The sequence below is a fragment of the Schistocerca gregaria genome, chromosome 1 (genome assembly GCF_023897955.1).
Source record: "Schistocerca gregaria isolate iqSchGreg1 chromosome 1, iqSchGreg1.2, whole genome shotgun sequence".
NCBI classification, from domain to species: domain Eukaryota; kingdom Metazoa; phylum Arthropoda; class Insecta; order Orthoptera; family Acrididae; genus Schistocerca; species Schistocerca gregaria.
Genome location: NC_064920.1, coordinates 867,654,976 through 867,671,073, shown reverse-complemented (window position 1 = coordinate 867,671,073; position 16,098 = coordinate 867,654,976). Strand labels below are relative to the sequence as shown.

The 16,098-nt window shown below is 41.0% G+C and overlaps 1 protein-coding gene across 1 annotated transcript in view; it reads right to left on the bottom strand.

The window, feature by feature from the left end:
- The window catches only part of LOC126278700 (uncharacterized), a 128,627-nt gene that overhangs the window by 109,506 nt on the left and 3,023 nt on the right, over positions 1-16,098 (bottom strand). Inside the window, exon 2 of the mRNA XM_049979003.1 lies at positions 14,733-14,978. Coding sequence (XP_049834960.1) covers positions 14,733-14,978 — 246 coding nt within the window. The remainder of the gene's footprint in view (positions 1-14,732; positions 14,979-16,098) is intronic.

Genomic DNA, 16,098 nt, shown 5'->3' with positions numbered 1-16,098 from the left:
CAGAAACTATAAACTGCATGAGCAAAAGTTAATAATAAATTCCTACTTTCAGCAGTACAACACAATGACATGTCACAACTACCACATAATAAAAGGAATTAAGATTATCACACATAACACATAATGTCTTGAATACCTGATAGTCAACTAAACTTTCTGATTCCAGTAAGGCATTTAAAACAATAACAGTTTTCATCATACAGCACAGAAATTCCATCATCACCAGGCAACTGCAAACAATGCAAGAGATATGCAAACATTCATGTTGGTCCAAGTAGTCACTCAATGTGCCATAGTCATTCTCAGTCAGCATATGGAGCTTCTAGCTGCTTTCCCAGCTGCTGAAATGCAAGTATGGTAAGTATCTGCTGAGGCAATGCTGCCAAAGTTGAAAATCCTCCATCAATGATGATTATTTACATGTCAGGAGTCACAGTGACATTGTCATCAACAACAAACTATTAACAGAATTGGTAGACTCTGAGGCTGTCTTTTCACTGATATTTGTTATCACCAGTTCAATATAACTGGTTGGTTGGTTGGTTTAAAAGAGAGGGGGAGGGACCAAACTGCTAGGTCATCAGTTCTTCATTCTGATAAAAATAATTCCAGAAGGGTGTGAGTAAAATAATCCAGACATACAAAACACAGCTGGAAAAAGGAGAAAACCACAAGAATGACAGAAAGGCAACAAACACTAAAATGGACAAAATTGGACAAGAAAACACAGCAAGGTACAAGAAACATGTAGAAGAGATCAAAAAAAGAGAGCAGATTACCATGGCTGGTTGGCCATGAGAATAAAAAGGAGAAGCCACCCACTCTGCAACACATTAAAACCTCCACCCTAAAAGCACTAGGGTGGAGGACACAGAAGGACAGAGGACATGTGCGAAAACTTAGCTCAAATGACAAAACCCACCGTCGTGAATAAAACAGAAAACTAAAGCAGCTGTTAAGGCACTGTTGTCCAACATTGAAGGTAGGGTGCTGGGAAACTTAAAAGTCTAGCAAGAGGTGGACAGCCATAATTTGTGAGCCACAGTGACACTGAGGTGGGTCCTCACGATGGAGAGGGTAACCATGTGTTAGCCACATAAGGTCATGAATAAAACAGAAAACTAAAGCAGCTGTTAAGGCACTGTTGTCCAACATTGAAGGTAGGGTGCTGGGAAACTTAAAAGTCTAGCAAGAGGTGGACAGCCATAATTTGTGAGCCACAGTGACACTGAGGTGGGTCCTCACGATGGAGAGGGTAACCATGTGTTAGCCACATAAGGCCAATGTGGAGCCGGCAGAGAACAACTGATTCCCTGCAGGAGGACCACATGTAAGACTTCCACACATTCATAGTCTCCGTATTGACACACAGTTTGTTGTGTGTACTTTTATGCCACTCTGTTTCCCAAAGCTAAAAAAATCTCTCAGCTTAAGACAGAATGCAGGTCTGTTTAGCAGAGGCCCATCTCCGGAAGCACTTTCCATGAAGCCCGTTTGGCCATCCTGTTGAGAAGTTCATTGTCTGGGAGTCTGATGTGTCCTGGGGTCAACACAAACACCACTGAATGACTGGATTGTTCCAGGGCAGAGATGGATCTATGGATAAGGGGGGGGGGGAGTAATTCTCTGACACAGAGGCTTGAGCATAGTGCTCAAAAAAAGTGCATGGCAATTGTGTTTGCATTGGTAGATAACATTCCATTAATGTTAATGTTGGGGTCTGGGATCCATACCAGATCGGTTTGACGAAGGAGATAGAGAAGATCCAAAGAAGAGTGGCGTGTTTCATCACAGGGTTATTTGGTAACCGTGATAGCGTTACATAGATGTTTAACAAACTCAAGTGGCAAACTCTGCAAGAGAGGTGCTCTGCATTGCGGTGTAGCTTGCTCGCCAGGTTTCGAGAGGGTGCGTTTGTGAATGAGGTATCGAATATATTGCTTCCCTCTACTTATACCTCCCGAGCAGATCATGAATGTAAAATTAGAGAGATTCGAATGTGCACGGAGGCTTTCAGACAGTCGTTCTTCCCGCGAACCATACGAGACTGGAACAGGAAAGAGAGGTAATGACAGTGGCATGTAAAGTGCCCTCCGCCACACATCATTGGGTGGCTTGCGGAGTATAAATGTAGATGTAGATGTAGATGGATGCTACCAAAGGATGGCAAGGGTAACACTGGTCGATAGCTTGTAGGCTGCTCAAGGAGTCAGTACACAGGAGAAATTACTCGCCAGAGAATGAGCAGACATGCTCAAGAGCACAAGTGAAAACACTGCAGACATCTGACAAGGAGTTCTGTTCAATATGTCGTCCATGAACATAAACAAGCCTAAGTGACCATCACCCATCGAGCCATCTCATTCAAGACCCTGGTACGTGTCAAGAATGGAGAGAAAGTGATAGTGGAGAGCCACAGGGTTAATTGAGTCCTTAGGGCCATGCAAAAGGTCCAGAAGAATCTGCAGCCTATGTGTACACCAGGAGGTGTATGTGAATGGACCTCGAGGAGAGATGGTAACGGGAAGGACTCCAGTTCAGACAGAAGGGTCCGGACATGAACTGCAGTCGTTAGCCCTGACCTGGGCCACCAATGCGGGAGATGAACCACCATGGTTTGAAAAAGGAGATAGTAATTTGGATGCACAGGGGAACTATGAATGTGTGCAAAATTACTGGCTAGCAGTTGTGCATGCTTAACCTTCAATGATGGGACTCTAGCCTCCACCAGGACACTGGTCCCTGGACTCATTCTCAAAGCTCCTATCACTAGACAAACGCCACACTGGTGCAATGGGTCAAGGAAAAACAACACCAAGGGCACCGCCAAAATATAAACCAGACTCCCATAGTCAAGGCAGGATTGAACAAGGGCTCTGTAGAGCTGCAGCAACGTAGAGCGATCTGCACCCCAGTTGGTGCTGCTCAGGAAGTGGAGGGCATTAAGGTGGTGCCAGCACTTCCGCATAGGGTGACAAAGGTGAGGCAGCCGAGTCAATCAGGTGTTGAAAACCATGCTAAGAATCGATATGTCTCCAATACAGTGAGTGGATCGTCATTAAGGCAAAGTTCTGGTTATGAATGAATGGTGCGACGCCGAGTAAAACTGAAGTGATATCAGGTGTTCCCCAGGGAAGCGTCCTGGGACCTCTACTGTTCCTGATCTATATAAATGACCTGGGTGACAATCTGAGCAGTTCTCTTAGACTGTTCGCAGATGATGCTGTAATTTACCGTCTAGTAAGGTCATCCGAAGACCAGTATCAGCTGCAAAGCGATTTAGAAAAGATTGCTGTACGGTGTGTCAGGTGGCAGTTGACGCTAAATAACGAAAAGTGTGAGATGATCCACATGAGTTCCAAAAGAAAACCGTTGGAATTCGATTACTCGATAAATAGTACAATTCTCAAGGCTGTTAATTCAACTAAGTACCTGGGTGTTAAAATTACGAACAACTTCAGTTGGAAGGACCACATAGATAATATTGTCGGGAAGGTGAGCCAATGGTTGCGTTTCATTGGCAGGACACTTAGAAGATGCAACAAGTCCACTAAAGAGACAGCTTACACTACACTCGTTCGTCCTCTGTTAGAATATTGCTGTGCGGTGTGGGATCCTTACCAGGTGGGTTTGACGGAGGACATCGAGAGGGTGCAAAGAAGGGCAGCTCGTTTTGTATTATCGCATTATAGGGGAGAGAGTGTGGCAGATATGATACACGAGTTGGGATGGAAGTCATTACAGCATAGACTTTTTCGTCGCGGCGAGACCTTTTTACGAAATTTCAGTCACCAACTTTCTCTTCCGAATGCGAAAATATTTTGTTGAGCCCAACCTACATAGGTAGGAATGATCATCAAAATAAAATAAGAGAAATCAGAGCTCGAACAGAAAGGTTTAGGTGTTAGTTTTTCCCGCTCGCTGTTCGGGAGTGGAATAGTAGAGAGATAGTATGATTGTGGTTCGATGAACCCTCTGCCAAGCACTTAAATGTGAATTGCAGAGTAGTCATGTAGATGTAGTCATGTAGATGTAGACAAAAATGCATGACACATGACTTCACGGCTGAAAGCTGGAAGCTGTGGGCTAAAGCCCATGACTGCACCTAGTGAATGGCTCCCTGTAGGTGCTGCTCAGCAACACCAGTATTAGAGGAGCAGTACAAAATGCAGAAGTCATCTGCATACAGATGCTGCTAAACCGTTAATAGCCACTAAAAACAGAGACACACTCAACATGGAGGCCTGCGGAATGCCATTCTCCTGAATACATGGGGAACTATGGGAGGCACTGACTTGGATGTGGAAAGTATGGAGCTACAGCAAGTTTTAGATAAAATTCAGGAGCAGGTCCCAGAGACCCCACTCATACAATGTGACAAGGATATGACATCGCCAGGTCATGTATCTCTCCGTAAGATAACAACCAGATGTTGCATCTTTTGGCTGTTTGGATAGCAGACTTGAGGGACACAAGATTATCAGTGGTAGACCGACCCTGGCAGAAGCCACCCTGACATGGAGCCACTAGGCCACGTGACTCCACTGAAACACCATATGTTCCAGCAGCTTATAAAGAAAGTTGGTGAGGCTGATGGGCTGGTAGCTGTCCAAATCAAGCAGGTTTTCATCGTTTTGGAACACTAGAATGATGGCGCTCTCCCACCATTGCAATGGAAAGATGCCATCGCACAAGATCCGGGTGAAGATGACGAGTAGTCAGACGAGAGATGTTTAATCGTCTGACTGTGGATCCGATCCGGCCCCAGGAGCTTTGTCGTGGCAATGTACAAGGGCGCTGAGGAGCTCCCACCCTGTAAATGGGACGTTATAGGTTTCACTGTGGTGTTTGAGTGCGCAAAGGGCGGGGGAGGGGGGGGGGGGGGTAATTTTCTGACACAGAGGCTTGAGCATAGTGCTAAAAAAAGTGCTTGGCAATTGCATTTGCATTGGTAGACAACATTCCATTAATGTTAATGCCAGGACACCTGTTGGGGTCTGGTACCCAAAAAGATATCTGATCTTCATCCAGACTTGGGAAGGTGATGTATAGCATCAAATGGTCGACATGTACCTCTCCCAACACTCCTTTTTCTGTTGTTTTACAAGCTGGCGAATGTGGGCATGGAGCTGCTTAAAGGCTATAGGTGCTCTAGGGAAAGGTGCCACTTATATTGCTGTAGAGCTCGCCAATGAACTTTAATTGCCTCAGCAACTTCTGGCGACCACCAAGGGACTGCATTTCGCTGGGGCACCCTAAACAACAAGGGATCGTTTTTTCCGTCCCTGAAACGATCGTTGTAGTGACGTGTTCAACAACAACATTGATGGCACCATGGGGGGTGATTCAGAGGTGACAGCAGATGTGAAGGCTTCCCAGTCTTCCTTCTTTAAAGCCCATCTGTGTAGGCATCCATGGGCATGACGCTGGGGGAATGACATGATGATGGGGTTGTGGTCACTACCACACAGGTCATCATGTGCTCACCAGTGGATGGATGGGAGAAGGCCAGGGCTGCAAACTGAGAGATCAATAGTTGAGTATGTGCCATCTGCCACATTGAAATGTGTGTGGGCACCTGTATTTAAGAGGCAGGGGTCGAGTTGTGACAGTAAACCACTAATCATGGCGCCATCCCACAAGGGGTTACGCATGTTAAACTTTCCCAAAAGTAGGAAAGCCTTAGGAAGTTGATCAGTCAGTGCAGCCAACGCTTTCAGGGGTATTGCACCATCTGGAGGAAGATATACATTGCAAACTGTTATATGCTGCGTCGTCCTTATCCTGAGAGCCGCAGCTTCAAGAGGGGTTTGAAGGGGCACAAGTTCACTGCATACTAAGTTCGAGACATAGACGCAAACTCCACCTGACACTCTATTATATTCGCTACGGTTACTGTAATATCCCTTATAGGTGCTGAGGGCAAGGGTCTGCATTGCTGGGAACCAGGTTTCCTCAAGGGCAATGTAGAAAGCAGGTGTGAAGCTTAACAATTGCTGTAGCACAGCCAGGTGGTGGAAAAAGCCACCAAAATTCCACTGGAGGATTACATGATCATGAGGCTGGGAAGGCATGAAACACTCAATGAGGCAGTCTACACCTCAGGGTCACTTTCTGCCACCAGGTAAATACCTGTGCGATCAACAGCCATTGTGTCTCAGTGCCCAGCAAGATCTAGGTCATCAGCTGATGCCAGAATCTCCACCGCATCCTCAGACACAGAGCTTGTGGGTAGTGGTGGTGTGGGTGCCACCGCAGTGCAATGGTTCTTGGGGATCTTTTTCTTTTTTGGGTTTCTCTCACTGCTCTTTAAGTTTGTCCAACTGGGAGGGCTTCACTGATTCAGTCTCAGGGACTGAGGAGGAATGTGAAACCCTACGACCAGCTAGCTGTGATTGCTTCAGCCATTGGCAGGTTTCAGCTTTGCCGCCGGTAGGAATCTGGGAAGGGGGTGACCCAAGGGATCCCTTCCTGGCGAGAGGATCTGAAGAAGACTTATGCTTCTCTGGCTGAGAAGTGGGGACTGATGTTCCAGATGGTTGCAGGGGGTGTTTCTCCTGAAGTACCGGGTGATCAAAATGTCAGTATAAATTTTAAAACTGAATAAATCACAGAATAATATAGATAGAGAGGTACAACTTGGTGCACATGCTTGGAATGACATGGGGTTTTATTAGAAATAAAAAAATACAAAAGTTCAAACAATGTCCGACAGATGACACTTCATCTGATCAGAATAGCAATAATTAGCATAGCAAAGTAAGACAAAGCAAAGATGATGTTCTTTAGAGAAAATGCTAAATATGGCCACTATCATTCATCAACAATAGCTTTAGTCACGGAATAGTGTTGTGAACAGCAATGTAAAGCATGTCCAGCGTTATGGTGAGGTATTGGCATCAGATGTTGTCTTTCAGCATCCCTGGAGATGTCGGTCGATCACAATACACTTGCGACTTCAGGTACCTCAAAGCCAATAATCGCACGGACTGAGGTCTGGGGACCTGGGAGGCCAAGCATGCCGAAAGTGGAAGCTGAGCACATGATCATCACCAAACAATGGGCACAAGAGATCTTTCATGCATCTAGCAATATGGGGTGGAGCGCCATCCTGCACAAACATCGCACATTCCAGCAGGTGTTTGTCAGCCAGGCTGGGGATGATGCGATTCTGTAACATATCAGCGAACCTCTCACTCATCACGGTAGCAGTTTCATTTTGCTGTCCATCGCCATCTGTCGGACATTTTGTGAACTTTGTTTTTTTTTGGTCTAATAAAACCCCATGCCATTCCAAGTATGTGTGTCAATTTTTACATCTCTATCTACATTATTCTGTGGTTTATTATGTTTTCAAATTTATACTGACTTTTTGATCGTCCAGTAGGTTGTGCAGGAGCCAACTGTATGCGGCGGAATGGAAGATGGTAGAACTGTTATCATAGCGGTGGCATAGGTTGACACCATATGCACAGGATGTAGCCTCTCATACTTTCTCTTAGCCTCAGTGTAGGTCAGTCGAATCAGGGTCTTGTATTCCATTATTTTTCTTTCTTTCTGTAGAATCCTGCAGTCTGGACAGCAAGGTGAATGGTGTTGTCTGCAGTTAACACAGATGGGAGGTGTGGGATGGGGAATATTAGGATGTGAGGGCCATCCACAATCCTGACAGGTGACTGTGGAAGTACAGCTAGAAGACATATGGCCAAACTTCCAGCACTTAAAGCACAGTATCGGGGGAGGGTTATATGGCTTTATGTCACAGTGGAAGACCATCACCTTGATCTTCTTGGGTAATGTGTCACCCTCAAAGGCCAAGATGAAGGCACCGGTGGCAACCTGATTATCCCTTGGACCCCAGTGGATGTGCTAGACAAAATGGACACCTCGCTGCTTTAAATTGGTGCACAGCTAATGGTTGGACTGCAAAAGAAGGTGATGGGGCATGATGGAAACAGAAACATTCCCCAGCTTGTCACACGCGAGTAGTGCCCATGACTGGGCAGAGGATGCTCTTTTGATCGACACCAATCCTGACTGCATTTTGGTCCACCTCTCCTAACTTGTCGTTTAAATGCCCCTCAAAAAACTGAGGTTTTATTGACAAGAAAGATTCCCCATCAGCTATCATACATATGAGGTACCAGGTTGAATGCACTTCACTGCCATCCTTAGCCTGGTGTTCCTCCAATGGTTTGGTCAGGGGGGGTGGGGGGGGAGGGGGAACTATTATGGTTGTATTTCTTGACATTGAAGTTAGACCTTGATTGCTTAGAGACTGCTGGTGTTTGACCACCAGCGAGAGATGATGTACTATGCTTCATGGCATGTGATTTGCCCTGGTGTCATCCATTCTGACCAGAGGTGCTCTCCACAGGCACCACCCAGCTGCAGTAGAGGCCACCTGGCAGAATGGCCATTGCCGGGTATCCTGATGCCCCAGGATGATGGGCATCTACTCATTGGCATACATAGGGAGTTAATGGTGCAGGCAGCAGCAGAGTGATCCCTGTGTTGTCGGGGGGCCACAACCTACAGGGTACATGGTGGCCCCACCACAATGGACTGCTTGATATCAACCAGCTAAGAAGTCCATTATCGTCGTCAATGAAGAAAGCGATACTGGACAGAGGATGGAGGAAAATGCACCCAGGAGGGTGACCTTGGCCAACAGCTGGAGAATGAGTAGAAGTATAGATGAATGATGCAAGAGGCCTCAGCACATAATTGACACTATGCGCCATGTAATGTGTGCTCCCCAATTGGCTCACTCTTCAGGAAAATTTTGAAAAATGGAGGACAAGCCCTACAGGGGACCATCACATAAAGGCCAAAACATGTGAGACTCCTTTTAATTGCCTCTTATGATGGGCAGGAATTCCTTGAGCCTATTCTAACTTCTGGACCCACTGGGGGAAAGAAAGCTAGTCTTGGACATGAAGAAAGTTGTGCTGAAGGTTGTGGATGGAAAGTACATCCATTCAGTTGGAAGCTTCATCATCAATAACTGAACAGAAGTTTCTCCCAGTACTTTTCTAGGCTCCATAAGAGGAGCAAGTGTAGTACCATACACAAAAACACTGCTTTCTACTTTTAAGGTGTAAAATATGGCAACCAGAACTTACATCATTTGTACTGTGTAAGGGAAGAAGATACCTCAATACATGACACTGTCTGAATAATCAGTGAATGGAGATAGGTCATGAGAATGAATATCACAAGTTGTGCAGCATGTCTTCACATGTTTACTCCCGATGAATTTAGGAATGCACAATCAAGTCCACTGCATATGACTAATGGCATACAATTTAATTTTCATAAAAAATTGAGGAAAGGCAATCAATTAATTGTAGGGTGAAATTTGATGGTGGATGTGGTGTGAGAAGAGTGGGGAGGGGAGGGGTGAGATGGTAAGAAGGGGGGAGAGGGCTGGAGGCCCTTGTTGCAATTCTACTCCTTAAAAACACAAATTTTCTCTCTTTGTCTTACATAATGTATATGACACATATGGTGTAGTTATGTAAAATGATAAATTTTCTAATCCATGCCTCATTCATGGTGCATATTGGCACAGCCTGTAATCTCATATTATTTAACTGCAAAGCAATAGTTAGTTTCTTACTACTTGTTTATTTCAGGAAGGATTAAATGTATTAGATCACTACAGAACATGTGAAAATATTTCCAGTGAGAGAATAGCTAATGGTTGGCAAAAAAAGTATCTCAGTCAAAAGCCCTTCAGCTACTCCTTTTAGCAAGCATTTCATTTTTTCCAAAAGCCTGGTTTTTAAAAGATATTTATAATTACAGTATGTGCATCCCATAAGATACTTTCGGTAATTTGGCCTTTAAGATAGTGTAATTCCTAGAATCAATGTAATAATTTTGTCACTCTAAGTTTCCTGATCTAAAAAAATGCAGTTTATTAACAGAATAATGACTATATTAAAAATTTGAGGTCATTATAACATAAGAATTTGCATGAAGATCAGTAAGACCCTGTGGATGTATACACTGATTTGACAAAATGTCCCACTAATTTTTCTCTATTCACATTACTTTACACATTATTGTTATTATTATTATAAAATAAATTGCAACACGAAAGTTTGATATTTTTTCGTATACAAGTCAGTATGTAATTGTAAGAGTCCATCGTTCATTTAATCACAATTGAGCCAGAATACTATTAGCATCTATGTTGAAATATTCTTTTTGCACTAGTGTGTCAATATCTTTATGTTGGTACATTTGTATTTGTAGTATCCTTTCAGACTGCAAGATTGCTTCATTTTGTCAACACTGTGTGGTTACAGTCATACATGCGTGTGCTAACTAAAAACTCATTTTGTAATAAATACTATAAAGAGTCTACTGTCTAAGTGGTTTGTAATTAAGTGAATGTACTTACCTCTGTTTTCTTAATCAATACGAGGCATTTCTACCCAGCTGATCATCAAGTGATTATGAGAGGCTAAAAGTGTGAAACTGAAACATGTTAACTAATGCTGTGTTGTGTTCATTATTTCAAAGACTCGTAGGAAATTAGATTACATCCAGCTATGAGACTGTGAGTACTTGAGTATGAGCTTCTGGAAATCACAGGTAACGCACATCATGAGCTGCTTAGCACCTGAAGTGTCAATGTATTTTCAATAATGGGTATTACCAAGGGGATGGGGGTGATGTTTAAGACCACCCAAAAAAAAATAAAAAAAAAAAAAAAAAAAAAAAATTGTTGCATGTTGGTGAAACATGTGTAACTAGGGTCCATAAATTGAAAATAGCTTTTTAGCACACTCTTAGCAATAGTAACACATTTTCAATAATGTGTACTGTCAAGTGTCAAGTGTAAGTGGGGTGGGGAAGTGGTGGGGAGGGGGAGGGAGGGGGGGGGGGGGGGGGGGGTTGGTGGTAAAAAAATATTATCATGTTTTTTTACTCACAACATACTTTTAAAGGTATATCAATGTGTAAGCAGGATCATGGATGTGATCTACTAAGAAGACTGAAATAATTGATTAACTGTAACTGAAAAACTTAAAATATTAATGAAATCTTGTAGAAGACTTCATTAAAAGCAAAAATACTTTTTCAGAGGTTTAAAACTGACTAAATCACAACCATCTGCAAAGATGTGCACATAGCATCCCCTCCCCCCTTGCAATCCACGTCGGATTTGGCAAGGGTTAGTGCATGCCACATATAAGAAGACAAAAAATCTTACTAGATTTCACTGAACTACTACTCTTTCTTCAGGTTAAATGCCCATCCACACCCATCTCTCTCTTTCTCTCTCTCTCTCTCTCTCTCTCTCTCTCTCTCTCTCTCTCTCTCTCTCTCTCTCTCACACACACACACACATACACACACACACACACACACACACACACACACACACACACACACACACACACACACACACACACACACACAAACACACACAACCACAAATGAATTCATGTGGGGCTTGGGGAGGGAGGGGTAGTGTCGTAACTATGAGGAAGTGAACTGTATGGCATCATAACATCATAAGGCAATGGGGGGTGGGGGGGCTAATGGGAGAAAAGAGAGAGAGAAATAGATGGCTCTCAGTGGCTGTGATAAAATTAAATTAAATTAAGTAGCAGGCATAACACTATGAGTAAGAGAGAGACTGGGGGAAGGAAACAGATGGACAATGTGATGCCATGACTAATTAAGAAATATAATTTTTTTTCTTTCTTGTACTGCCTTGTATTTCGTAGACCTATTTCTGATGACACAGAATATTTTTCATTTGGTTATATAGTGTAGAACATGAAGTGTGTGTAACTATGTTTACTGTGCTATTTTCTATATGAGTCCCTTATGTAAAGACTTAGATTTCTTTATGGTGATCTTTCAAATGATTTTATTAAATGTATTGTGTGAAATGGAAGGCAACAGGCAGAAGTGTTGTAAGAACTGTGGAGCAAGAGAGGTATCGATAGTTGTTGGGTCGAACAGTGATGCAGACAGTCGTGGATGGCGCATGAGTGTAGCGGTATGAAAGCAAGTACTATGTGTAGTAATGGTATGCATTTAACGCGATATTAATAGCAGACTTTTTTTTTAGACACTGCTTGAAATTTGACTTTATGATGGACATTCTAAACAGACATTGTGTTATGTGAACACTGTTTTTGCAGAACAATGCCTGTGGCAGTGACAATGCACCTGTGAACAGACAGTATTGTTGTTGGTTTAGAACTGAGCTGCATTACATAAACAGTGAATTCAATATTTCTCATTTTCTTGAGAACAAAATATGACGTGCTAAAACACTAAATGCCAATGTGGAAACTATTAACTGTGTTGCTACATAAGTGAGTGTTTTTGTGGGAACAGTGTTGTCGTGACCCATGAATATTAACTGAAAATGGACTGTCTGACTTCACAATTGGCAAATTATAGCAAATATAATATTAATTAAAACATGTAATGTGGACAGTGCTAAATTAATGTGTGTGAAAGTTGCAGCTGAAATAATGCAACCTTCAAGTTCTGCATAAACAGTTACTTGTTCCAGCCTATGACAAATGGATGCTACGCAACTTATTACCACCACCAGAAAAAAAAAGAGGTAAGGAAAAGAGGATATATTAATGTCAGGGACATGACTGGATGAACTTACAGGATTCATATCAGCAACTACAAACTGCTTCTAACACTGTCACCACATCATGCCGATCCAGAACAGATAAAACTCAAAACCATTCCTCTCTTTGAGAAACACAATTGTAACCAATTTTATTTTTTTGTGCTTTGTAATAGACTATCTCTTAATGTTTTCCCCTGTAAATAAAGGTGGTGTATTGTAAGGACTGTTCACCTTCAGTGAGTGTTGACACTACCTCTAACAGTAGTTATTGCCATCATTTACTTGTTTTTGATTTTCAGTGTATTTGTACTAGTCATTGCACACATTGTATAAGTTGTTTGGAAGAGTGTGCTTTGATGTGTATACACAGTAGTTTAGACAGGAAAATTTATGTGTTGTACTATGAATCGTGGCCTGATATATAAGTTGTGGTATCTACCATTGAAGTTATTTACACCGACCAATTACAAAGAAGTAGCTTATTCATCATTATTTCAAGTTAGCATATTAGAGGGAACTTTGAATCTGACAGCTGTCAAAGTACACCATATTTGTTAACATTCCATTTTCCATTCATTCATGTTTAGATGCACATTTGTCTGGGTTTAGCTGTTACTGGTGAGAAAAATTACAGTACACTGTGTCAATATGTATCAAATTAGCTTCAGAGTGTTTTATTATTTTTCACCATCAAAGGATTTTATCATCAGATTTTAACAGGATTGGGAAACTTCTCATATAGTTTGCTTTCGAAGTTTCCGGAAGTAAAACGCATTCTTAGTGTTTATACAATATTAATTTACTGCATATAGGTTTTCTTTAAACATTTTTTGATCACAAATTCATGGTCATAGTACATCTCCAGGAACTGTTTTCTTCACAACATGCAGACAGGGAAATGTAGAGGAAACTGAAGTACAATGTAATGACACATGTTTAAAAAATACAGAAGGAGAAATGGTGTAGGTAATGGAATGGAAAGGGGGCTGCACAGAATGGGTACTAATGGAGGTTTAGACCAAGTATTGAGCAAGAACAGAGGAAGTTGCAGAGAGAAGCTTGCTATTTGCACAGTTCAAAGGACCAGATGTCATTATTGTATGCTGTGCTGCACACTGAACAAGTGAGTGCCTGTGCTTGCTATTGGCTTCAGTTTGTGAAAGGATAGGCAACTCATTACTTGTCAAAGATATATAGAATATTGCACAATAGTTATGCCGTAGCTGTTATAGATGTTAATTACATTGTCCTATCTTTGAATGGTTACAGAATTACCACAATTGATTTCTAAGAAATGAACAAGGAAATTGTGCAGTTTTGATGTGTAAAATTGTCAGTGACACAACCTACATGTAATTGCAAACATAATGTATCTATAAGCTACTTTACAATTTGTTTTATATGTTAAAGAATGTTTATTTTATGTGATTACAGTAAGTGAATTTTTCTCTTGTCATGTAATGGCTGATCATGGGGACAGTGTGTGATGTCTTTGAAGATGGGTTGTGCTGTCAAATATCTAGTTATAAGCCATAACATCATGAAGGCCATCAGCCCTAGAGCAAAGATCAAAATGTGTCCCTGTTTTTTCTGTGAGACTTATATCATAATTTTTGTAACCTTGTGTGAAGTGAATGGTTTTGACTGTAGTCTAGTCTGATCTGACTGGCTTATTCATTGATATTTGTAGATGTCAAAAAATTGTAATTTTTTAACATCAACAAATATCTAATTAGAATTTTTAAGCAGGTGAAAAGTTGTTCCAGGTTTCTTTATATTGTATTTTGTGGAGGAGACAGAAATTATGAGACCTCAGTTTCTCCTAGTGTATGCAGTGTTCAAATATCTTATGGGAATGCAGCCAGGTGAGATCATTGGCAACTGTCAATATTTTGACAGGAACACACCCTGCCATTCTGAAGCCAAAGCTGCAGCAAATAAGCACTGTGCAAGCAAATTTAAAACCTCAATTTTCAGAGAAACTCCAGAAAGATAAAACTCTCTCTCTCTCTCTTTGTAAACACTAGTGTCATCATAAACCAAAGATGACCATAGCCAGTTTGGTTTCATAAAGAAAAACATACTTTGTTTTCTTATTACAGGTGCTTACCATTTTTAGTCTCTTATCTACATCAATATGTGCTGTTAATTTCTCTGACAAAACAACAGTAAGAGGCACTCCTATATCTTCTGATATAATTTTGTTTGGATCCACTCTGTTTGTCTCCAACAAACTCCTAAGAAGTTCTGTATTTCCTCTAACAATACACCATGATAGAGGAGTATGACCATGAAACAATGCATTTATGTCAGCATGACCTTGTTTGATGAGCATTGTTGCCATTTGATTTAGATACTGTGAAGAAAAATGACACATGCATAAACATTTTACTAAATTCTTCCAAATACCTTGCATATAATTCAAGTTTAAAGTGAATGAATGTCTGTGACAATATAAGTAACAATAACAATTTTAATGAAAAGGAAGCTTAGAACCAGCTTTCCACATACAAGCCACATGGATACAGCTCGGTTGTGTATTAAGTTCAAACTTTGGTAATTACTCAAGTAGTGAAGCCCCTGTGATGGATTTGACTAACATCACCAACTTCACTCAGTTCAGCTGTTCATCCATTCAAGTAGTCACTCGCTGTATAGTATAGACTCAGTCAAGAAGGAGAATTTGGAATACAATGCATACTGTATGAAGAATTATATTACATTGTAGGTAATATTGTGTTGTGGAGAAAACCATTTATGCTAAAGAAAATCTTTGTATAAAAAATGCTTTGAGAGATTTGTCACTTGTTTGTTACTGATAACTATATCTATATCTACATCTTGTAATTGGATACCATCCTTTAACATTGTGCACAACATGTTATACTTCAAACTAAAATCTAAGAAAGAAATTACTTTATTTTTGTTATTACAGTCGATCCGTAGTACAAACTCTGAATGTACATTTAAATTATTTTTTTAGAAACATTTGAAATTACAAAATATTTGGTACACTTAAAATTTCTATTATTAATTATGAAATTTGGTGCTATTTGTTATGATTATTTCTGGATTCATTTATAAAATAATAATATAAATTAATAGAAATTCATTTGCCAAGAATATCTGTAAACCCTTTGGAATATCCATATTACCACAGAGAGAGGTAATACTAGGTATGCCTCTGATGTGAACAGACGTGTTTTTGTATTTTGGAGGAACAATGAAATTCCTGCTTTGTTAATATGAAAATGCAAAATACACTATGATATAGAAAAATGTGCTAGAATAAATTACAGTGAAAACAAAATATCTCCGCAGGCTTGCTTCAAAATTATTTAAGTCACTTGGAGCCATCAGAACCTAAAACATCAAAAATTTCAGCATCAACAATCGGCCCATAGAACATGAAGAACTGCATACAATTATGAGAAAAGAAGATAAGTAAAGTTTATTGTAAATCTTGCTCCTATTAT